The 24383-nt window shown below is 35.4% G+C and overlaps 3 protein-coding genes across 6 annotated transcripts; 2 read left to right on the top strand and 1 right to left on the bottom strand.

Annotated features, from left to right (window-relative positions):
* Window positions 1-8100: 8100 nt before the first annotated feature.
* Window positions 8101-12683, top strand: LOC107945121 (DUF21 domain-containing protein At2g14520). Of its 4 annotated transcripts, XM_016878979.2 has the most exons (11): window positions 8104-8527; window positions 8958-9034; window positions 9119-9202; window positions 9484-9597; window positions 9715-9801; window positions 10132-10271; window positions 10356-10443; window positions 10972-11045; window positions 11172-11293; window positions 11444-11700; window positions 11777-11913. In XM_016878979.2, the coding sequence occupies exons 1-11, from the start codon at window positions 8350-8352 to the stop codon at window positions 11819-11821; spliced, it is 1266 nt and encodes a 421-aa protein (XP_016734468.1). In that variant the 5' UTR covers window positions 8104-8349; the 3' UTR covers window positions 11822-11913. The 4 variants fall into 4 exon arrangements, with proteins under 4 accessions (XP_040964258.1, XP_040964257.1, XP_016734469.1 ...); XM_041108323.1 differs by having other exon boundaries at window positions 8102-8527; window positions 11444-12683; XM_016878980.2 differs by lacking the exon at window positions 9119-9202 and having other exon boundaries at window positions 8103-8527.
* On the bottom strand, window positions 11879-15051 carry LOC107945122 (proline iminopeptidase). The gene is made up of 11 exons (XM_016878981.2): window positions 14504-15051; window positions 14186-14388; window positions 13989-14087; window positions 13797-13907; window positions 13635-13697; window positions 13430-13523; window positions 13087-13184; window positions 12822-12923; window positions 12583-12696; window positions 12360-12434; window positions 11879-12183 (listed from the first exon to the last, which is right to left on the bottom strand). The coding sequence occupies exons 1-11, from the start codon at window positions 14625-14627 to the stop codon at window positions 12079-12081; spliced, it is 1188 nt and encodes a 395-aa protein (XP_016734470.2). The 5' UTR covers window positions 14628-15051; the 3' UTR covers window positions 11879-12078.
* A 540-nt stretch (window positions 15052-15591) lies between these two features.
* LOC107940655 (uncharacterized) lies at window positions 15592-16173 on the top strand. The gene has a single exon (XM_016874091.1). It carries the CDS (start codon window positions 15592-15594, stop codon window positions 16171-16173), a length of 582 nt encoding a protein of 193 aa, XP_016729580.1.
* The last annotated feature ends 8210 nt before the right edge of the window (window positions 16174-24383 follow it).

Here is a 24383-nt window from a genome sequence, read left to right as displayed (position 1 = left end):
TTCTACAGTTCTTGAAAAAATAATTTTGAGAATACGGTTCTGAACAAATAGTGTGAAAAACGCTTCAAGCAGGATGTACTGTTAGCAAAATTACAGAAAAAAGCTCCCAAGTGGACACTATTTTTCTACAGTAGTTCCTGAAAAATAATTTTGAGAAGACGTTTCTGAACAAATAATGTAAAAAACGCTTCAAGCAAGATGCACCGTCAGCAAAATTACTAAAAAAAGCTCCCATGTCGACGCTCTTTTTCTACAGTAGTTCATGTTTGGCCTTAGGCTATAAATGAGCCAAATTTCATTCTCAGGTTGCATAAGTTACAGTAAGAAAAATTAAAGAGGCTAAGCAGAATAGAAATTAAAGATAAGTGAATGTATTAGTGCTGTTATTTACTATGATGGTGACGTCCATGACATCGAGAATAACATTGTTTTTTATTGGAGAACACAACATGACTGGATTTTAACCAGATTATAGATTTGACAAAATTTCGTAAAAGAATTAGGCGCAAAATCTTCGGAACAACGCCAATGAGGGTTTCTTCTATTAAGTATCGATTTTGTGTTTCGATTGATTCCATGACATATGACTCATTTGATATCAAAGGTGGTCGTAGCTTTGAGGCGATGGTGCAGACTCATCTCGCTAGTGGATCACCCTATCTTGAGTTATATGTACAATTTTCATCACCAAATAAAACATTTGTGACTTCAACATCTACTGATGTTCGTGAGGAATACACGACCCCTACCCGACACTCTGTTAGTGGGAGGCAGAACACGGAAGTGCCCATGTTTAGTGACACTATGAAATACACAACTCTTGCACAACACTCAGTTAGTAGATGAGACATGCATATCGGTGGATCGATGTTCGATGCTGGAAATACGTATTGGGGGATGACATCAACTTCTAGTGGTTGGCAATCTACATCTAATTGGGGACGTTACGAAACGTCTACAAGAAGGGATGATGTACTCCCTACGACATCCACCGACGGATGGACCTCGTATGTTGTATGATGGGTTGGATGATGAATCTGATGTCGATCCACTTCAGGAGCCCAGCCTCGATGGTCCAGGAGTTACATTATTTTTTGAACCGGAGCTTGTTCCATCGAACCTGAAGACGTTGAAAGGGGTTCAGATGAAGAACAAAAAGATCCGCGATTCAGGGCGTAGTCACCTCCAACCCATATACATAATGTTGATATATCGGCAGATGATGTGTTGAAGTTTCCAGATCTATCACACAGAAGGTGTGACCGTACAAGTTCGTCATTGGATTCAGGTGAATTAGAAGTTGGTAAGGAGTTTTCCAGTAAGGATAGTTTTCTTAGTGCATTGAGACACTATAGCATCAATCACGGGGTTAACTAAAACATGGTTAAATCTAAATCCATGCAGTTCAAGGCCAAGTGCGCGGTGTAAGACGTTACATGTTCATGGAAAATCATGGTTTCTTTTAGGAAAAAGACAGACTTATGAGAGATAAAAAAGTATAAAAGTCCACATACATGTGTTTTCGATACATTATCACTGGGTGTTTAAGGTTTTTGAATAATAATGTTATTACTTAATGTTGTATTATTTAACGTACTTCGTTGACAGGTGTTTCACAAGATCATCCCAAGATGGATTCAGGTATGATAGCTAGCTTAATGCTACTGATGTTGAAGGCGGATCCTAAGATTTCTGTGTCGGTCTTAATTGCCAATATTCGTAGCCAATTGAGGTACACGCCCTCTTACTGCAAGGCTTGGATAGTTAAGCAGAAGGTATTGGAAAAGATGCATAGTGGGTGGGACGCTTCATATAATGAGGTATGGTAGTGGTGTCAGGTGTTGGAGAGGTACGTCCCAAGTTACATAAAAGACCTTGAAATAGTCCTTGCGTACTACAACGACCAATTGCTCCGTGGATGCCAAGTGTTCAAGCGTCTATTCTGGGGCTTTAAGCAATGTCAGGGTGCATTTGTGTGCTGTAAGCCATTGGTACAAATTGACGGTACCTTTATGTATGGTAGATATACCCATTGGCTATTGCTAGGTGTGGCACAGGGTGACTGTGAGAGAATCCTCCTAATTACGTTTGCAATAACACCGTGAGAGTCAGGTGATGATTGAGATTTCTTTCTTTCTAGGTTAAAGAGACATGTATGTCCCCAACCTGATATTTACATTATATCGAATTAGGGCACTAGAATACTAGCCGCAATTGAGCGACAGAGAAGCCTATGGGATCACACACACTATCGTTATTATCTAATGCACGTTGCGTACAACTACTACGAGCAATATCGATTTATCATTTAACGACAACAAATAACCAACATGGGTATTTAATCTCTATTAATATAATTTCGTTTGTAATATTCAATTTATTTTGAATAGAATAGTAGTAAGTAATTTTTGGTATCAACTTATATTGGTAGGGTACGAGATCAATAAGGACCGTTTTCATGAGATATTGGGGATTTTGCGTTCAGTTTCCAATCAAGGTGCATACTACCTCTATAAAATACCTTTCGAATACTGGACACAAGCACAAGATGGCGACCTACAATATGGTCATATGACCACAAACCTGACTAAATTCATAAATTATGTTCTAAAAGGAACGCGTCATTTGCCAATAACCTCGGTTGTGCGAGAGACTTATTTTCGTTTTGCGGCACTATTCCCAAAACGATCAGTGAGTTATAAAGGCCAAATGTAGGGAGGCCATGTATGGTTCCGAAAGTTATTGCAAGAAATTAACAAGGCAAAGGCGCGGGCCAACACCATGCACACAGCGTGTCACAATCGCAACTACCTATGGTTTCGTGTGATGAATTTTGACAGACCGAATCATTGTATTACCGGCGGGCAATATCGTGTCCTGAGAAATAGGACTTGCGTCTATGGCACGTTGCGTACAACTACTACGAGCAATATCGATTTACCATTTAACGACGACAAATAACCAACATGGGTATTTAATCTCTATTAATATAATTTCGTTTGTAATATTCAATTTATTTTGAATAGAATAGTAGTAAGTAATTTTTGGTATCAACTTATATTGGTAGGGTACGAGATCAATAAGGACCGTTTTCATGAGATATTGGGGATTTTGCGTTCAGTTACCAATCAAGGTGCATACTACCTCTATAAAATACCTTTCGAATACTGGACACAAGCACAAGATGGCGACCTACAATATGGTCATATGACCACAAACCTGACTAAATGCATAAATTATGTTCTAAAAGGAACGCGTCATTTGCCAATAACCTCAGTTGTGCGAGAGACATATTTTCGTTTTGCGGCACTATTCCCAAAACGAGCAGTGAGTTATAAAGGCCAAATGTAGGGAGGCCATGTATGGTTCCGAAAATTATTGCAAGAAATTAACAAGGCAAAGGCGCGGGCCAACACCAGGCACACAGCGTGTCACAATCGCAACTACCTATGGTTTCGTGTGACGAATTTTGACAGACCGAACCATTGTATTACCGGCGGGCAATATCGTGTCCTGAGAAATAGGACTTGCGTCTATGGCACGTTGCGTACAACTACTACGAGCAATATCGATTTACCATTTAACGACGACAAATAACCAACATGGGTATTTAATCTCTATTAATATAATTTCGTTTGTAATATTCAATTTATTTTGAATAGAATAGTAGTAAGTAATTTTTGGTATCAACTTATATTGGTAGGGTACGAGATCAATAAGGACCGTTTTCATGAGATATTGGGGATTTTGCGTTCAGTTACCAATCAAGGTGCATACTACCTCTATAAAATACCTTTCGAATACTGGACACAAGCATAAGATGGCGACCTACAATATGGTCATATGACCACAAACCTGACTAAATGCATAAATTATGTTCTAAAAGGAACGCGTCATTTGCCAATAACCTCGGTTGTGCGAGAGACATATTTTCGTTTTGCGGCACTATTTCCAAAACGAGTAGTGAGTTATAAAGGCCAAATGTAGGGAGGCCATATATGGTTCTGAAAGTAGGGAGGCCATGTATGGTTCCGAAAGTTATTGCAAGAAATTAACAATGCAAAGGCGCGGGCCAACACCATGCACACAGCGTGTCACAATCACAACTACCTATGGTTTCGTGTGACAAATTTTGACAGACCGAACCATTGTATTACCGGCGGGCAATATCTTGTCCTGAGAAATAGGACTTTCGTCTATGGGACGTTTGACGCACTTTTTTATCCATGCGCTCATGTAACTACAGCTTGTTAGAGTCTCTATTTGAATCCTATGAGATATGTTAACGAAATATACAAAATAGAATACATGTACAATGTGTAGAGACACGTATTCTTACTGGTCCTAGATGAACGTAAGTGGTTGTCTGTATCGCTTGTTCCGTTTAAGTTGTTACCGGATAGAGAATTGCGTCGCAAACCAAAAGGTCGACCTTACTCTAGTGGAATACGTGATAATATAGATATCCGAGAAAGAACGAACCAACAGAAGTTGTGCGGATGGTATAGGAACCCAGGTCATACATTTCGATCATGTCCAAACCAAAATAGTTGATAATTGTTGTAATGAAATTATGTTGCATTATATCTATTGCCTTATTCAAAAGAACTTCTATTTTATTAAAAATATACAAATAATTTACTATTAAAATATTAAAAAACTTTTATTTTATTAAATGAAACAATATTAAAATAGTTTGTACAAATATATCACAAAATCAATGTATGTGCCGATCGAAATCAGTGCCATATTGGGGTGGTGAATGATTGCGCGCTGGATTCCTCCTTACTTTAGCTTCTACCGGGGGTTGTGGTTACTCCAGCGGGGGTTGTGGTTGCTCTGTTTGTGGGTGTTGGGAGGATGACCCACCTTGATAAAATAAAGAATGTGGAGGTGTTTGCATCACCCACGGCAGAGGTGTTTGAATCCCATAAGGCGATGAGGATTAATAATGAGAAGAACTCCTTGACAATGCCTCGTGCAGTCCATCCAACAACAATGACCTAATCTGAAGGGGTTGTGGTATGAGTGTTGTCAAGGAGATGCACCGGTTATGTATAAGTGCTAGGATACATATAAGTGCTAGGATACTTATCCAACCCATGGTATGAGTGTTGTCAAGGAGATGAACTCCTTGAATCCCATAAGGGTTAGGATACATATAAGTGCTAGGATAAGTACCTGACATAATCTGAAGGGGTTGTGGTATGAGTGTTGTCGATTGAGGCGTTGGGCCCGGTGAATGTGTGGGCACTGTTGATGGGCCTATACCGTCATCCCTTCTCTTGGATTTAAAAGGCTCTGTTGTTCCGTTTAAGATGGACTTTCCAACGCCTCTGCTCTTTTGACGGAAAATATGGCTTGCCATGGATCCTAAATTATGGCATGTAATCCGGTGCGTACGCTAACTCTGGAACGATGATCGGTTCACGAGTAGGTATATAATCATATCGATTTTCCTAAATTTTGATATATTAGGAGAAGAATACCACCTAATTCGTATTCATTTGTTGTAAGTCGATTTTGTGCTCTTTATCGAGCACCTCAGGTGCCTTGGGAATCAGTTATTGGAATCCAAATTGCCGCAACACTCTATCCGTCTAGTGCATCTCAATAGTAGCATAGTTGGCCAATGGGATCTTAACATGCCAAATGTTCGGATTTTGAAAGAATTCATCCAGAATTACTACCCGAATTGCTGGATCCTCGTATGGTGTCCATTGAAACTATATCAACGTGATAAAAATATTAGTTAAATACATAATACTAAATACTAAATATGAAACGACTATTATATGTATATATATTTTATTTAATACTTACTTGTGCTTCTGACCGTTGGTCTAATAGAAGCCGTCTATTTTCAAGAGCGGTAGGTATTCCAACATAACTTGCCAGATGGTTCCACCTAATTAAATAAATGTTTAGCATACAATTTTATTTTAAATATATGTAATAATTGTAAAATCAAATAAAAATTTTACCTCGTTATGAGTGAGAATGTATATGGGTGGTTCATTTGAGGATGTAAAAATGGAAAACGAAACCGAGCCATGATTGTAATAGTGATAGGCAACCTCTAATTTTGGCTTTATTTGGTGGCGTCGTCCCGCACATCTCTCAGTACAATGTTGCCATCACGGTAGACCCCAACTAAATTCGCCAACTGCTCTAAAATCAACGAGTTTTAGCAGCCACCTCAGATGTACGAGGTTTCGTGACAAGTCCAGCGTCAAATAACCTCTAATCATCTCAAGGATGTATACCCGAGCATATCGTATTCTTTCTACTTCAATCGAATCATTCCCCGGCTCTGGAAATGTGTCTCATAACCAGCCCATCTCGATCCGACCTCCGTAAATATTATCCGAAATCACACCTAAAAGATCGTAGCATATGGCTCCCCAATCACCAGATTGAACGGACCCGGTGAGTGTGGACTCATCCACAGGCAATAATTGTAACTACACGTCCTCCAAAGTGATAGTACACTCTCCGCATGGAAGATGGAATGTGTGCATCTCGAGTCTCCACCTCTCTATTAACGCGCTGATGAGTTTCGGGTCCAACTTGCATCCCGGGCCTATAGTGGCCACATGCCAAAAACCTGCTTCCCTTAAGTAAATTTCTATCAACGGTGATGGAGAACTAGACATATTACGAATATAACATTGTAACACCCGATCTAAAGACTGTTATAAAAAATTATAAAATACAAATTAATTAAAATTACATAAATGAAAAAATATTAAATAATATTCAAAAAATAAAATTAACTCTTACCATTTTCATTTATTTGACGGAGATATGTTTATGATCGAGACGAATTAATTCCACAGCCACGATCAAATATTTTTTAAATTATAAAAAAATAATACTAATTTAGAAAAAAAAATTAAAAGGAAAAAATTAATTAAAGAGAGCTTTGAGAAATTTAAAGAGAAATTTGTGAGCTTTGAGAAATTTAGGGAAAAATTTGAGAGTTTTTTGCCAAAATTTAAAGAAATATTGTGTGAAATAATAGGAGATGGGGGCTTTATACTCTCTCTTTTTACCGTTGGAACCCCCAACGGTCAAAAACTAAAATAGCCGTTGGGGAAAAAAACACGGAGCAAAACGTACCCCTGGGGAGTGATTTTGTCACGTTAACAAAGTGCGTCCACGTTAGCACGTTTTGTGCTGACATGGCAAAATCACTCCCCTAGGGGCGCGTTTTGCTGAAATTTCACCTTAAAACACTCCTACGTGGACGCATTTTGCCAAAATCGGACATTTTCGGTAAATAATACAAAAATTGGCCTATTTCTATAAATATACTTGGAAATGGGCCTTTGAAGGTAAATTAGTCTTATCTAACCTTCTTTTAGGTGAACAATATTAAAGAATTAAAATATTTATATTATTTAATTATTTTTATTTTATTTAATATGTTAAAATTTATATTTTTTGTTTTATTTATTCTCACTGAACAAAACTTACCAAAAGTCAGTTTTTTTTACTTTTGGTGACAGTGTTTTTGCAAAACATAAAAAACGTCACGTATGAACTGTAAGAGAAAGTATTTACGACGCTGTAGAAAAGATCACAAAAAGTTCACTTTTTGTGACAAAGCTAGAGGTCAAAAAAGTTAAAAAGAAATCACAGGATGCATCAAAACGTAACAAAAAATTGAGAACAGAGACTATTATGATGTTTTAAAAAGGTGAGGAAATAATATGTTTTTTGGATTACGTTTTATGAAGAAAGGATTGAAAGTAGGAGTACAAATACATAAATCCACCGTACAAGAAGTTAAAGTCAAAACATTAAAATAGAAATAAAAATTGATGTTGAAATGAAGATTGAGTGGTACGATCATGAAAACTGACGATAAGACTACCACATGGAATCCGATCAGAGCTCATGGGAGGACTCCTAATTGCATTCCTGTAGTCTTATTAGTTTTAATTTAAAATATCACCAAAATGTCCATTAATGTTAAAAGTATTATTAACTCCCACAAATCATTAGATATTTTAGTAAACAAAATTTTAATGGACACAGAAACAGCTCAAAAGTCAAAACCCCCGACTGTATAAAATAGACACCGCAGATAGAGTTTCGTAACTCCAGCTCCAGTCCAAAAGCCCAAAGCTATTACCCACACGCCACTCTCCAACTGTATAAATAAGTGGTTTTACCGGCAAAACCAAAAACTATTAAGCTCTTGCAAATTTGGGTTTAACAATGGAGGAGTGTTTTGGCCTCTGTTCATCGTTTCTCTAACAAAACCTCAAGGGTCTTTTTTTAATATATATATTTACAATTTTTGACTTTGGAAGGTTGTTTGGGGAGGGGGAGTGAAATTGAATGGCGGTGGAGTACAAATGTTGCGGAACGGATTTCTTTATTCATATATTGGTAATAGTATTGTTGGTGGTGTTCGCGGGTTTGATGTCGGGTCTTACTTTGGGTCTTATGTCCATGAGTCTTGTTGACCTTGAGGTTCTTGCTATGTCTGGTACTCCCAACGATCGTAGACATGCTGGTAATTTCTTCATTTCCTCTTCTTCTTTTTTAATTAAGGAAACCGAATTAAAGAATCAAAAAGTTGATAATGTATCCTTGGGTTGGCAATGGTAATTAATAAATGACGTAATCTGTACTTGAAAAGTTGTATTCTTTGCTTTGATTTGATTCACCAGAACAGATGGACTGGAACCATGAATTAAATGTTAGAATATTTTACTTTTTGAGCGAGATTGATGTGAAGTTTTCAGTTTTTCTTCATTGAAATTTATGATTCAAGTGGATGAAAAAAAATGAAATGCCGAAAGTCAGTGAAGTTTGAAGGGTAGACTTACAGATTACATTTTGTTGATGAAATTATTGTCATATATTGCTATGGATACTGCATATTGAACTTAAATATTCAGATTAAATGCTAGCCGTGCTAACTTATTCCCTTGTTGGAACAGCAAAGATATTGCCTGTTGTCAGAAAACAGCATTTGTTGCTTTGTACACTACTTCTATGCAATGCTGCTGCAATGGAGGTATATGTTCAATGGTGTGATCTGTTTCTAGTATTCCTGAATGTTAGTTGATATTTTATATCACTTTTTTGTTACCTTTATCAGGCACTTCCCATTTTCCTTGATAGTTTGGTTACTGCTTGGGGTGCTATCCTGATATCGGTGACCTTGATTCTTCTATTTGGTGAGGTTAGGCCACCTTACATGATTTGAATTGAAAGTGCCCTTGAATTTGGCGCAAGTAACAATCCTTGTTGAAACGCTGAACATGATATTCTGTGATATGTTTAACTTTTGTGCGTGGTACTTAGATACCATTTGCTATAATTTTGGTTGAGCAACTTTTGCCACTTAGTTTTCCAACCATTCTGGCTTAAGAGTTGCTCTTGGAAAATGAAAGTACATGTAACTGCGGTAAAAAGGAAGCAAGCTCTATGCATGCTCTAATTGTTATTTAATTGTATGTGCAGATAATACCACAATCTGTTTGTTCTAGATATGGTTTGGCAATTGGTGCGACAGTGGCTCCATTTGTTCAAGTTCTTGTTTGGGTCTGTTTTCCTATTGCCTATCCAATAAGTAAGGTGATGGATGTTACAATAAGAATTCAACCATTTTTGCCTTTTTAACAGTGAGAAAAGCAATCAAACTTGTAAGTTCCTGCAAATTTTCTCTTACCAATTATTTTCTGTGATTTTCAGCTGCTAGACTTGCTGCTGGGCCATGGACATGTAGCACTTTTTCGAAGAGCTGAGTTGAAAACCCTAGTAAATTTGCATGGCAACGAGGTATGCTTAACAGCTTCTTTATATTTTGAGACTTATTGCATAAAAGCTTTTACTTTCCCCTATAAGTTGTGTATACCGTGGTATGCAGTTACTAAGTCATAATTAACTTGGCTGTCGCCATTTATCGAATCAATGTTTGTTTTTGATAATTTGTTTCACCTGCCATTCCACTAGCTTATTACGGTAGTTAGTTTCTGTATATGCTTAAACTGCCTCTGTAAAATTATTCGAGTGTTTTTGCTCTTTGAATCACAATGCCTTGCTTCAGAAATCTGCTTCTTTCATAATAACTTTCTGCTTTTATGATCCTTTTGATGGACCTCTAATTAGGCTGGAAAAGGTGGAGAATTGACACATAATGAAACGACAATTATAGCTGGAGCACTTGAGCTCAGTGCCAAAACAGCTAAAGATGCCATGACTCCTATATCTGAAGCGTTTGCAGTTGATATTAATGCCAAACTTGACAGGTTTTACTCTGTAAATTATAAAGAAAGATGATAGCATTGGCATCTGTTTTCATTTTTCATTTGGAAAACTACCATTATGGACAGGGACTTGATGAATTTAGTTTTGGAGAAAGGGCATAGCAGAGTGCCAGTTTACTACGAGCAGACTACAAACATTATCGGACTCATTTTGGTAACCATTTTTCCTTGGCTACAACGCAGTTTGTCGAGCGCAATCTGTACTTATTTTCAGCTAGTCTTTTCTCTCTCCGAAACGTTCCCTTTAACTATTTGGCTTGAGATTTTGGAACTGGATGATGCTCTGTGATATGCTGGGCTTTCTAGTTTATGACGTTCATAGGCTTAGCTTAGTAATGCTTTTAAGAAACATTTTTAGGACAAAAAACACTTTTGAGAAAAGTTAAAATTTTCTGCTTTTGAAAAACACTTCTTTCAAGCACTTTTAGGGCATCGTCTTGCTTAAGAATACTTTTATCTCGAAAGCAGTTTTTGTCTCAAAGCATTGCTAAACTAAGCTATAGTAACAAATCCAATAGCCGGTGCAGCCTCCTTTTCTAAATAAGTTTTCCCTTATATTGAATATGGTTCCATTCCGAATATTAGTATTTGTACTCATTTTCTTATTCCTTGGGCTTTTCTTTATTCTTTTTAAGTTTCTGGGTGTTTTTTCTTTCTTTCTTTACTTCTTTTAATCTTAAAGGTAAATAATTTATTGACAATTCACCCTGAAGATGAAGTACCTGTGAAAAGTGTTACTATACGAAGGATTCCAAGGTATCTTACAGTAAATCAATGAAATTATTTCAAAAAAAAAAAAATGGACCGACTGTATTTGTTTCATTCACTCTTTACCTCCTTAATCATTGGTTGCTCCTATATATTTATTTTTGCATGTTACAGGGTTCAAGAAGAATTGCCATTATATGATATATTAAATGAATTTCAGAAAGGTCATAGCCACATGGCCGTCGTTGTAAGACAGTGCAACAGGACAGATGAATCTCCTAGTAACCGTGATGGGAGTAAGTATTCACCTCTCAATCGATATATCCAGTTCTCTCCAAATTTCCTTCCGCTTATACCTTGACTTTGCTGCGTAGGAACTAATTTATGCATGGCTTCCATTTTGGTATTTATTGCTCTAATCTCTCTATCTGTTCGCTTAAAAACAGGGCCACTGCCAGAAGTTAGAGTCGACATGGATGCCGACAAACATCCAAAAGAAAAAGTTTTAAGACGTAAACGTTCACTCAAGTGGAAGAGCTTTCCGGCTACAGGAAGATCTTTTAAAGGTGGTTCTCGGAGCAAAAAATGGACAAAAGGTACTGATTCAGACATCCTACATCTAAATGACAATCCACTCCCAACGCTCCCAGAAGAAGCTATCGGCATAATAACAATGCAAGATGTGATTGAAGAGCTTTTACAGGTACCTCTGACCCTATTTAACAAGTTTCTAATATCAATTTTCTCAACACTTGACTCTTATATGTGAGCTTGAGCAGGAGGAGATCTTTGACGAGACGGATCATCATTACGAGGACTCATGACATATATTTTCCAAGTTTTAGATAATGATGAAAATATATATATACAGTAATACAAACTTTATGTGAAAAGGTGATATTGTTTTTTATTTCCAGGTTTATTTCTCTCGTGTCCTACATTTTTCTCAATATATGCATATGTATACCTATAAAAGCACATGGATTCAACAGTTCTAAGTTTAAACCAAATTCTCTTCAAATGATTATCAAACTGCTTGTGTTTGTAAGGCAAATCAACATGTAGACTTAGCTTTCAAATTTCAAGGTTTGTTCTTCTTGGCAAGGCTTTTCAGCTTCTCGTTTGCAGCCACAAGTTCAGCAGCTATTCCTGGTTCGTTGGCTGAATGCCCCGCATTTGGAACAACCTGTGATAATAAAGTTTTTTTTTTCATTACGCAAAACGGTTATAAGGAGTCGTAAATTAGTCTCCATGGTTGAGTGATTCATGCAAATGCAGACTGAACAAGATAAACCAAAAGCATCAAATCTTGATGTGATTATAGGCCGCAGCATCATATTCAACAGATAATTTAGATCTTACCTTAAAATCCGCCTCTGGAAATGCTTTGTGGAGATCCCAAGCAGACATCATGGGACAGCAAACATCATATCTTCCCTGTTCAAAATGGTTCAAGGGGTACCAGATTACACATGTTCATAAACTTTTAGAAAATGCAATATATTTGTAAGACTCTTATGTTAAAATGTCTTATGAAGAAGCAGCAAGGTTGCCTGCATTGTCTGGGAGGTAAACGTTTACATACCTGTACAATTGTAGTGTTAATATGCCTTATTTTGTCAACATTGTCTAACAAGAACGAATCGGAAGGAAAGAATCCTTTATTCACAAAGTAGTGGTTCTCAATCCTTGCAAAAGCCTAGACACAAACAACGAAGAGACAAATTTATCAAAATTGCAGTAAAACTTCAGCATCTTGTTTAAACTATTCTATTATTTCTAGCTCTATGTCGAACAGTAGGTCTTCTCGGGCATAAAACTCACCAGTGAAAAATAATCATCATCCCCTCTCTTGATGTTTTCATCATTTGGTAGAAGATGGGCAGTCATCATTTCCCATTTGGTCCATGCCCTAGCAGCTGCATACTAAGAAATTAACCAGAGAGTTAACAGAAAAAACATTTAACCATTTTTTACATATAATAGAAAGAAAAAAAAAACCACCGCAAGCTCACAAGTCGTAGGTTCAATAAACAAGAAGGGTAGAGGAAGGAAAGCAGTGTATCCAAAACCAGATGATTCCTCTTACTTGTATTTCCAAATCCTCAGAATTCAGTCTCCTGTGGTAAGCAGTAATAAAACTCTCCCTCTCCTTTTCTGGAATAAGATCTCTAAACGGTTCCCAAGCTGCATATTTTGAAGAAATGTTTGCACATCTTGATCAGCATTCATAAGTACAGATATAAAACAAAATAGTCTCACCACAATACACATAAAAATGGGTTTAAATCATTCAAAATCACTAAAATGTTACAAATCAAACATCTTTTCATGCATCTTGAAATCAAAATATATTGGGAAAAATAAGAACTTATCTTACAGCATTAGAACAACTATTTTTAACATATAGAATGGAAGTATGGAACACATACCATCAGGATAAATAGCAGCAGCACCACCTTCATAAAACCAATCGATCTCTTTCTTCCGTAAAAGGAATATCCCTCTTAGGACCAAGCCAGTAACCTTAAAAACAAACGAGAGAGACCATCAATTCAAACTAAAAGGGGGGAATTATGGGAAGTGCTGATGACCTGATTGTATGTATGAGGAGTTTCAACCAGCAAAATGATGTACCTTGTCAGGATGTGATTCACTGTAAGCAAGAGCAAGTGTACTTCCCCAAGAGCCACCAAAGACCTGAATAAGCAGAAAGCAGATAAAACAATGTACTTAACTTGCCTATAACTGCCAATAAACCTGACATTGGTTAAGCAACTAAAAACAAGATATCAGTACCTGCCATTCTGGAATTTTCAAGTGTTCTCTTAGCTTTTCAATGTCATCAATAAGATCCCAAGTGGTGTTATTTTCCAAGCAAGCATGGGGAGTACTCTTTCCAGCACCACGCTGGAGCAGAACTCATATCTTATTAGTGGTTAAAATATGAAACTTTTTTAGAGATTTGAACATGAAGGAACAAAGAGTTACCTGATCAAATAAAATGATCCTATAAAATTCAGGATCAAAGAACCTTCGGTTACTAGGTGATGTTCCTCCTCCAGGTCCCCCATGAAGAAACACGACTGGCTGCAAAATATGAACAGAACAGATAACAAAAACAAGATACCAAAAATAGAAAATCCCCATTCCATCCTAAATGATTGAGACAGGGAATGGGTACTGACATGGCCATCTGGGTTTCCTGACTGCTCCCAGTAGATTGTGTGAACATCAGAAACCTTGAGAAAACCTGTGCTATAAGGCTCAATAGGTGGATAAAGATTCCTGATAAGTTGTTCAGTTGGGTTCCCTGACTCCATTTTATCACTTAACTGAGTCTCAGTCTTATATCCGACCCTTTGCACCCACAAAGATAACTTCTTTTTCCCTGGAGAGAGTCAAAGCAAACAAATTTCAGCATACCCATATCCACAAATGAATGAAAAAAGAGAAGTTACCTATTTTCATTAAAAAAAGTTAATAAAAGAGAGCAAAGAGGGGACCTGAGAATGTGAAATTTTTGGAAAGTGAAGGGAAGTAGGGAAAGGAAGGAGGAAATGCGGGTGGTAGCGAGGAATGAGTGAAGAAAGTGTTTGATTTTGAGGCAAATTTAAACCCTAATCTCATTCTTACTTTCGGGATAGTGGTGGCATAAGGAGGATGCTTCTTAGGCTAACTGATAAGCATCGCATTGGGCCTTGGAATTAGATTCCTAGGCAGATAAAATCGACCATTTTGCCTTTATCTGATTTGTGTTAAACTAGAATCCTAAAATTCTTGCATTTTGAAATAATAGCTCCATTTTATCAAAATGAGGGAACAATCGTTTTTAGGCCTAAATTACATCCATTGACAATCCCATGGTAGTTTAGAAGTCTATGAAAGCAGATTCAACTACTTTTAAACCATTTTTTTATGAGAAAAAGAGCATAAATATATTAAAAATCAAAATAAGGTTGGATATAAAGTATGATTATAGACATAGATTTCATTAAAGTCTCAATACAATCATGATACACAAAAGATTGCAGTTAGAAAAGGTGTCAGAATAATCCTGTTGAAAGCTGCTCCCCAAGCAAGCTAGTTTATCTGCACATTGGTTCCCTTCCTTGAAAGTAAGATTAAGAGTGACCACAGCAAATTTAAGCAAGAGGCACCTGTAATCATTAACAAGAGTAGAAAGAGCAATATTATTAGCATTTTCATTTTCAATAAGTTTAAGGGCAATTTCAGAATCACTTTCAATAACAATGTTATTAAAGTTTACTTGCCATGCGAGGACAATCCATCTTTAATAGCCCATAACTTCGCTTCAACATTAGTAGCCAAGGCCAAGGGGATGTCTAGGAATGGCAACGAGCCGAATATCTAAAACTTTTAGATTATCTGAATCTGAATTCGAATCCGCAAATCTGTCTAAAAATCTAAATCAACAAATTATTCGAGTATTACGATCTAAATCCGAATTCAAATTAAATACTATTATCCGTTAAATATTTGAATCTGCAAAAAATCCAAATTTTATATTTTCAATCATACGTCGAATATTTGAACCTGCAAAAATCCAAATTTGAATCCACGAAATAATATAATGAAATTTACACCTCCTCCAAATGTTGCAATATTGTCGCAGCAAAGTCATCCTAACAGATTGAAAATTCAGCAGCAATCATTTCTTCAACGATTTCAGAAGCAGAAGCAATGTACTCAATTTAAGAAGTTTTTGGATGTATTAAAACAGCTTCATATCAACATTCCATTTGTGGAAGCCCTTGAGCAAATGCCCAACTATGTGAAATTTAAAAAGGCTATTCTTTCTAAGAGAATGTTAGGGGAATTTGAAGCCATAGCTCTAACTAAAGAGTGCAACTCATTTTTGCAGGACAAGTTGCCACCTAAGATGAAAGATCCAAAGAGTTTCACCATTCCATACAATATTAAAGATTCTTATTGTGGGATGGCCTTGTGCGATTTGGGTGCGAGAACAAAATTGATGCTAAAGTCAATTTTCAAGCAATTGGGGATTGGTGAAGTCAGACCTACTATAGTTACTCTTCAATTGGCAGACAAATCTATTGCTCATCCTGATGGGAACATTGAAGATGTGTTGATCTGGGTTGATAAGTTCATATTTCCCGTTGATTTTATTGTGTTAGATTATGAAACAGATTGAGAGGTACCTAATATTTTAGGAAGGTCGTTCCTTTCAATTTGTATAACCTTGATTGATGTGTAAAAGGGTGAACTAGCCATGAGGGTCCACGATGACAATGAAATTTTTAATGTCTTCAAGGTTATGAAATTCCCTAATGAGGTTGAAGAATGCTTTGTTATTTCAATGGTAGATTATTTGGTTTCTACAGAGTTGGAACATAATTCTTTTGATGATCCTTTGGAACATCTCTTGTTATTTGATTCTCTACATAAAGATGATGAAGATGAGAATCTAGCTTTATTGGAAGCTAATTCGAAGAGATTCAGAACAATAGCTTGGTTTGATTAATTAGAGTTGTCATCTTGAGAGTTCAATGCACCAAAAGCATTAGTTGAAGAACCACATGAATTGGAATTAAAGGTTTTTCCTTCTTATTTGAGATATGCATATTTGAGTTCATATTCTACTTTACCTGTCAATATTTCAATAGAGTTGACAGAAATATTGGGAAATGTGCCAATATTGTAGTAAACATGTAATTATTTTTTCTATAATTGAACGATGAATAAATACATAAAGTTAATTTCACATTTCACTATTATATCTTTTGTGTTTCTTTCTTTCATATTTTGCAGGCATAGAGAAATTGTGACAAATAAATATTAGCTCATTGATTGTCTAAGTTCAAACTGATGATAAGTGGCACTGTAATAATGTTTATATTGCGAGAAAGACGACTTACATCAGCAGATAATCTAAACGAGTCTGTAATCTTGTAAAATAATCAAAGTGAGCATTTGATTCAAATACTTAGAAGGATTATTATGTCGTCTATAATTCCAATTGGGGAGAAGACTAGTCTTGGTTATCGGAGCAGTTGACTCCACAAGTAGAGACATAGATGTATTCATTAGAATAATGATACATTGGACTAGACCCATGATGAATTAATTTTGAATCTGTTTGTGAATTAGTTCACTTGTGACGTTTAATGTGTGATTTACCTAAATCCTGAGTTAGTCACTGACCATGCGTATGTAACTCATGTGTTTTGATATAAGTAGAGGCATAACTCTAAAAATGATCGAGCCCATAGCAGATATGTTAGGTACATTGCTTGTGTTTGACATGGATTTACTAAAAACAGTGGAATTCATAGCTTGATTAAAGAGTTAACGATATCCTCTCATTGGCATTGTGTGGATTGATAAATATGGAACGTGGTCACGGGTTGCTTGTTCTCGAACAAGAAATTTATCACAATCATTTGTTGACAGTGATAATATTAATTATTAAGAAGACACAATGGTGACAATGAGATAAAATAGGATTGTATTGAGTGAACGGATTTAACTCAAATGAATCATTAATATCATGAGGGTAACACACACATAACAAGGCCATTCGACAAAGTAGTTGGATGAATTGCTTTTGTTGAAAGTATACAATAAGGAGTTTCCATTCGTGGTACTTCTTGTGGACTGACTTCATGATTAAGTAAATTGTGAATTATCAAAATGATGCTTCTAGACATAATTGCAATTACTCGAGCCTAATTGTATAGGTCTGATTGGTCCCTCTGTTCACTCAACAAAAGCTCAATCGGACTACATTTGAATTAGAAGAAAATTATAGGACTTCAAAAATAATTTAATTAAGTCGATTTATTCAATACGAAATTAAATTGGACGGTTGTGAGAATTGTTCAACTAGAGAATTTGATTAAAGAATATTCTTAAAAAATAATTTGGAAAGTCTTAATAATTTTTTAGAAAATTAATTTTGATCAAGTAAAATTAAATTAATCAAATTAATTAAAATTAATATGATATTTTTAAAATTTAATTTCAAGTTAAACAATTGGCCTAATGGGTAATTGAACCTGAAAATTAGACCTGAGATCGAAAATTGGGTCCGAGAACCCAAAAATTGGTTGAACCAGGCCTGGTATGTAAAACTGGACTAACGGCCCAATCGATGGCAGGACCGGACCGGTCAGACCGTCACTAGCCTGGATTAAACTGGCAACAGTCAAACTAGCTCGGGGTGTCGTAAGGGTGTCGCACCTATGATGGCACCACAGGACACAATGGTGCCAGCAGCGACGACGACATTCCGATGGTCGACGGGTGGTCCTTCGATAGTTGAGCAATGGAGGAATCACACTTCTACTAGCGCTCTACCGGATAATTTGATTTCAGATTAACTATTCCAAAAATAATATTATTTTAATAGATTTAATATTAAATTTAATTTAATACTTATCTTGATAGTATTTTATTAATTTAATTTAATATTAAATCTAGTCAAATCCAGCCTGGTATGTGAAACCGGGTTAACCGTCCAACCAATGGAAGGACCGAAATGATCGGGCCATCACTGGGCTGGACCAAACTGGCAACAGCCAAACCGGCTTGGGGTGCCATAAGGGTGTCGCACCTGGGATTGCACCACAGGACATAACGGTGCTAGCGACATTCTGGTGGCCGACAGGTGGTCCTTCGGCGATTGAGTAGTAGAGGAATCACACTCATACTGGGACTCTACCATATAATTTAATTTCAGATTAATTGTTTCAAAAATAATATTATTTTAATAGATTTAATATTAAATTTTATTTAATATTTATCTTATAGATAAATATTCTATTAATTTAATAGATTTAATATTATATTTAATATAATACTCATATTAATATTAAAATGATTAAGTTTAATCATAGTTGAACTTTTTAAACTCTCCCTATATAAAGAGAGTCACGGGTCATTATTTTCACACACTTGAATTCAAGAGAAAGTTATAGAGAGAAAATTCTCTAAAGAAATTATTTCAAAATATTTCTAGAGATATTTTTCTTATTTACAATTTAGCTTAGAAGTTTAGAGAAATTGCAAAATTGTCTCATTGGTAATTTTTGTGAAAAATTTTCTAATTCGAAGCGAGCCCACACTCGATAGACGTGAGCTTGAGGATAATGGAGAAGACTACTCGGTCAAAGCATTCATCCTAGATGAAAAAAAAAGGTACAATTTTGATTAAATGTTTATTACTTTAGATATCACAACGAAGTTCTTGTTTTTGGAAAAAGAATTAAAACTCTGGTTTTTCCCTTAAACTTTTTTCCATTGCATTTTTTAAACCTGATTTTCCAACAATAAGACCAAGAAGCAAAGTTACTTGTGATTTTGAAAAGGCTGAAGAAGGCTACCGAGTGGACTATTGCATATATTTGAGGTATTAATCATTCTTTGTGTATGCACAAGATATTGCTAAAAGACAGTGAAAAGGGGTCTATCGAAGGGTAGAGGAGATTGAATCCAATTATGAAGGAGGTGGTAAAGAAAAATATCATTAAATGGTTAAATGCTGGAATCATTTATCCCGTCTTTGACAGTTCTTGGGTGAGCCCTGTTCAATGTGTATTGAAAAAAGATGGAATTACAGTAATACAAAATGATGACTATATGTTGATTTCTACTAGAACTGTCACAAATTGGAGGGTTTACATGAACTACAGTAAGTTAAATAAGGCCACCAGGACCAGGAAAGGTCATTTCCTGTTTCTTTTCATTGATTAGATGTTGGACAGACTTGTTGGGCGAGAGTATTATTGCTTCTTAGATGGGTATTATCGGTTCGATAGATGGCCCTTTGTTTTCTTACCTCACTTTCCGAAGCATTTACTTGAACCATGGAACCCTACTACTAGAGAAGAACAAGAAGAGCCCGACACCAACACCAACAACAATAGTCATCGATAAAAGTGGAGGTTGTTTTCTTTTTCTCTTTCCTTATTTTTAGTTATTTCATTGTTTTTATTTAGTATTTGTTTGTTGTTTTTTTTAATATTTCTTTTACTAATTTTGATTTTTGTAACAATAAGGATTTTTTTCTTTAAGTTTGGTTGGGGAGTATGTTTAAGTTGCTATTTTATGTTTTAATCTTTCTTATTTTCTTAGGTCTAGGATGTTGTTTTAAGATTATTATGTTTACATAACGTCTAGGTTGTAATGTAATCGACTTTTTACTTTGGTTTTGTTTCAATGAGGGAGCTTATTGATAAAAAAAATGCATAATAATGATAACTGTTGTGTAGGACTAAGCCTTTAATACTTGAAGTTTTTTATGCTAACTGAATTGTGGTGCGAATGTGAACCTCAGTAAATGCACATAGTTCAACCATGAAATTTTAATTTCCCAAAGAGTGATAATTCTTGAAAAGACTTATATTTCATGCCTTTAGACCTAACTAATTGATTGTACTTAGGTACATTTAGTTACATTTTAGGACATTTTATTCGTATTTTCATCATTTCATTAGAAGTTTGGATTGTGTTTAATTATTAGGTACTTTTAATTACTTGTGGTAAGGTTGTGTTTGGTGGTTTGGTAGGTGTAGGTTGAGGAATGAGAAATAAAGAAGTAAAGGTTTACCAAGGCAAAAGGTTGGACATTTTTTCAGTACGAATGTCGTGACAATTTCAGTAAGACTAAGTCAACACCTAATGCATACCAGTTTCAGTCCAACTGTACTTGTACCAGAAAAATCTACCTAAAAAAGAGGAAAAGATAATCTTGGGTTGTTCAAAAAATAATTTAAAAAGAGGAGAAGATAAACATGGGTTGTTGGATTTACCCTAAGGAAAAAGCTATAAAAAGCCAAATGAGGAAAACCTAAACAACGAACAAGAATGAGAGCCTTAGGCAAAGATAGAGGGTAGCGACTGAGTAGAGACAGAAAGAGGAAGACGAAAGCAGTCCCTCTTAGCCATCGCAGGATATTGTGCTGCTGGAGTGTGAACTGGACACACCAAAAGTTGTCTTCCTGAAGTCTTCTATATTTCTTACATTTTTCTTTCATGAATTTAATGATGAAAATGATGTTGGATGTTATTTTGGTTTTGAATTTTATGTGCCAACCCATGAGCTAAATTTCATCGGGTTGGGATTACATGATGAAACTTTTATTTTCTTTAATGATTGAAGCATAAATTCGAATCAATTTACTATTTCATTCAATTGTTTTATTTCTAAATTGTATGCATGTAATCCCTAAACATAGATGATTGTTCAGCATACCCATAAACTAAATCTAATTCTGAAAAGGTTGGATTAATTGGATTGATATTGAATGATATGAGCAAGTACTCGACTAATACTTGCAGTAAACTCTAGACATAGAGCAACATTCATACAGAAGGAAAACAATACAGGGTACCATATTAAGGCCTATAGAAACGAGTAATGTAACTTGAGGTTTTTGCTCTCGAAAGAAGCAGACCATTTTAGAACTCTTCTGAGCAGTAAACTGAGTATGATTTTGCCGAGGCATTATTGACAGTAAGGGTAGGTTCTTAGTAATTCCGACCTTCCAAAACAACATCATATATCCTTTTTTCTTTGCCGTTGTATCTTTACCATATCATTCTTAGTTATTTATTTGTTCATTTACATATGTTCCCATAGTAATTCTCAAAATTGCCAGTACATTTCTACTCTCGCTTTGCCATAGCATTTCCAAGTATTCATTAATTCCACATATTGCATATATCACTATTTTTTAATTGCCACTGCATACTTACCATAGCTTTACCATAGCATTAATTGTATTTTATTATAATAACTTGACCACTTTTATGCCTCAATCCAATCCTCATGGGAACGACACTTACTCATCACTATATTACTTGATTCGACGTGTATACTTGCACAATTCGTATATTATTTCACACGCGACAGAGAAATCTAAGCATGCATGAAGGTTTAAGTATTTAGAATTGGCTTGATAATCCGCTTGAGGGGAAATTCTAGGAGGCTTAGTGATTTAAAGAGGATTTAGGCAACTTTGTTGGACTGTTTGAGCTTTTCAAGCCTACTTTATTGATTATTATCCCTAGAAACCCCAATTTAAGATGAATATCCTATTTTTATTGTCTTAAAATACATGATTTTATTCTTTTTTTTAGTATTCCTCTTTATTTTCTACCAAATCTTAGATTTAGTTTGCCTAAGGCATCATCTTGCTAAAGTTTGGGAGAGTTTAGAGAGGGATACTTTTTTTTCTAGTTAAATGTTTCTAGTGTCTAAGAATACGCTATTGTATGCTCATCTCAGCTAAGAAGAAGTGAAAATTTTTTATTTATATTCTAAGAAAAAAACTGTAACACCCCTCGCCCAGTCCGGTAGCCAGACCCAAGTTAAGGAATACTACTACTATTACCAGAGCAAATCACACACAATTCATAACAATTAATTTATTTAAACACCTATTCATTTCATAATTCAATGTACAATATGATTTACAAATAAAACCAAGACTCAATCAAGCTTATGAGAGCTCCCAAGTTGACCTGCGTATGAAGAAGGACCATATTAAAAACTTTCCAAAATTTTTGACAATAAGTATCAATACCCACTCCATGTATTGATACCAATTTCAACTTCTATGTTTCAAAATTCAAAGTAAAATTTACAAGTATCGCTACTTGGAATAAGGTGACGATACCCTTGTTAAGAAGTATCGATACCAAATTCAGAATCGATATTGTTTTTGCATTTTGCCATTTTTCAAAATTTGAATACAAGTCAATTTGTATCAATACCTTTATATAACATTGATCCTTAAGAATAAATATCGATACTTTATACCGGTATCAGTACCAAATTAACATTATGTCATTTTTAAAACATGACAATTTGGTAAAGTACTGATACCTTAGTCCATGGTATTAATGCCTTTTTTCCAGAAGGTCAAGAATAATGCACTTTGGTACCCTTTTCACACTCAAAACAAATTCAATCCAAATGGTGCTTGTAGGCACTCATCAAACCTGCAAATAACCAACTTTAAAACATACCAACAACCACAGTTCAACCAAAACCAATCAACTATACTAATATGCCCCAAATGGAAATCAAACTTGCAACTTTTATCTATACATTTCATGCCAATTGGACTATGCACAATTCAATACTTACCAATTTCACCTATTAACCAAACATACTATTAACCATTTCCAAGTTCAATCAAACCATTAGACATTAACTAAGTACCTTGCCAAACACATCAACCTATACAATTCACCAATTGCTCAAACATTTAGTACCATTCACATTCACCATGAACTCAAGCATTTCATTGCCAACTTTGTTACTCAAATACTTCAACTATAGATTAACACATTTACAAAATGCACACTTTTATACACAACATATAACCATTCAAATTAAACAACATTCAAGGTCCAAAATCATCATCTTTCAAGATGAACACATAAATATAACAACTCCTATGTACATGCCACATAATCGAGTCTAGAATGATTAAAAGACTACCAAATCGAAGGTTGGATAGTGTGAGATCCGAGGTGATTTGATCGACGCGTTCCGTAAAATTATCACTATAGAACAAAAAATAAAAAAGAGTAAGCATTTTGAATGTTTAGTAAGTTCATAGCTTTTAAAACAGAAAACCTACCTCAATTCACAATTAACATATTGAACTGGCTAACTATACAATTTTTTCTGTTACAATGTTTCACAAAAATAAAGTGAGTTTATCAAATACCAAATCATATAACATTCAATTTGTACATACAATTCAATTCAGTACCATTTAATCAAAATCATCAATTATATACCATTTACAACATTCCAATCATATGTAAACATTTCTAATCAAACACATATCACTATTTTTGTCATTTCCCTTTTTCATTAACCGTTTAGCCCAATGAACTATAATGAATAGATACGGATACGCGGGTAATTACACCACACCAGATTACTCATCAGAACAGTAACTACAACACACCAAAGCACGGAGTTGCAAAGCCTATAGGTACATATATCAAATAACAATACATCCCTCCACCAAGCCGAAGTCTCCGTGGAGACATAATTTGGTAATCCGCAATAAATGTTGAATTATGGTATAATTAGGGATATTCCTGTACAATCTTTTACTCCGTATCATCATTTACACATATCCCATACAACACGTAATTAACCTTATTGGCATGCCAATTGTATCTTATCCCTTCTCACATTCAATCAGTTGTTCCTCGTAACCGTAACTAAGTAATAAATATTTGTATGACACTTTCTGTAACACCGCACATCTGGCTCGATCGTCAAGTCTAAGATACGAGATGTCACATTCATTGTCGGAGCAACTATAATTTCATTTACATAATAATTAAATTGTTTATACAAGTCATTATGATCAA

Source organism: Gossypium hirsutum, chromosome D12 (genome assembly GCF_007990345.1).
Source record: "Gossypium hirsutum isolate 1008001.06 chromosome D12, Gossypium_hirsutum_v2.1, whole genome shotgun sequence".
Taxonomy (NCBI): Eukaryota; Viridiplantae; Streptophyta; class Magnoliopsida; order Malvales; family Malvaceae; genus Gossypium; species Gossypium hirsutum.
The sequence above is the reverse complement of the archived record's forward strand: the minus strand, read 5'-3'. Positions and strand labels throughout refer to the sequence as shown.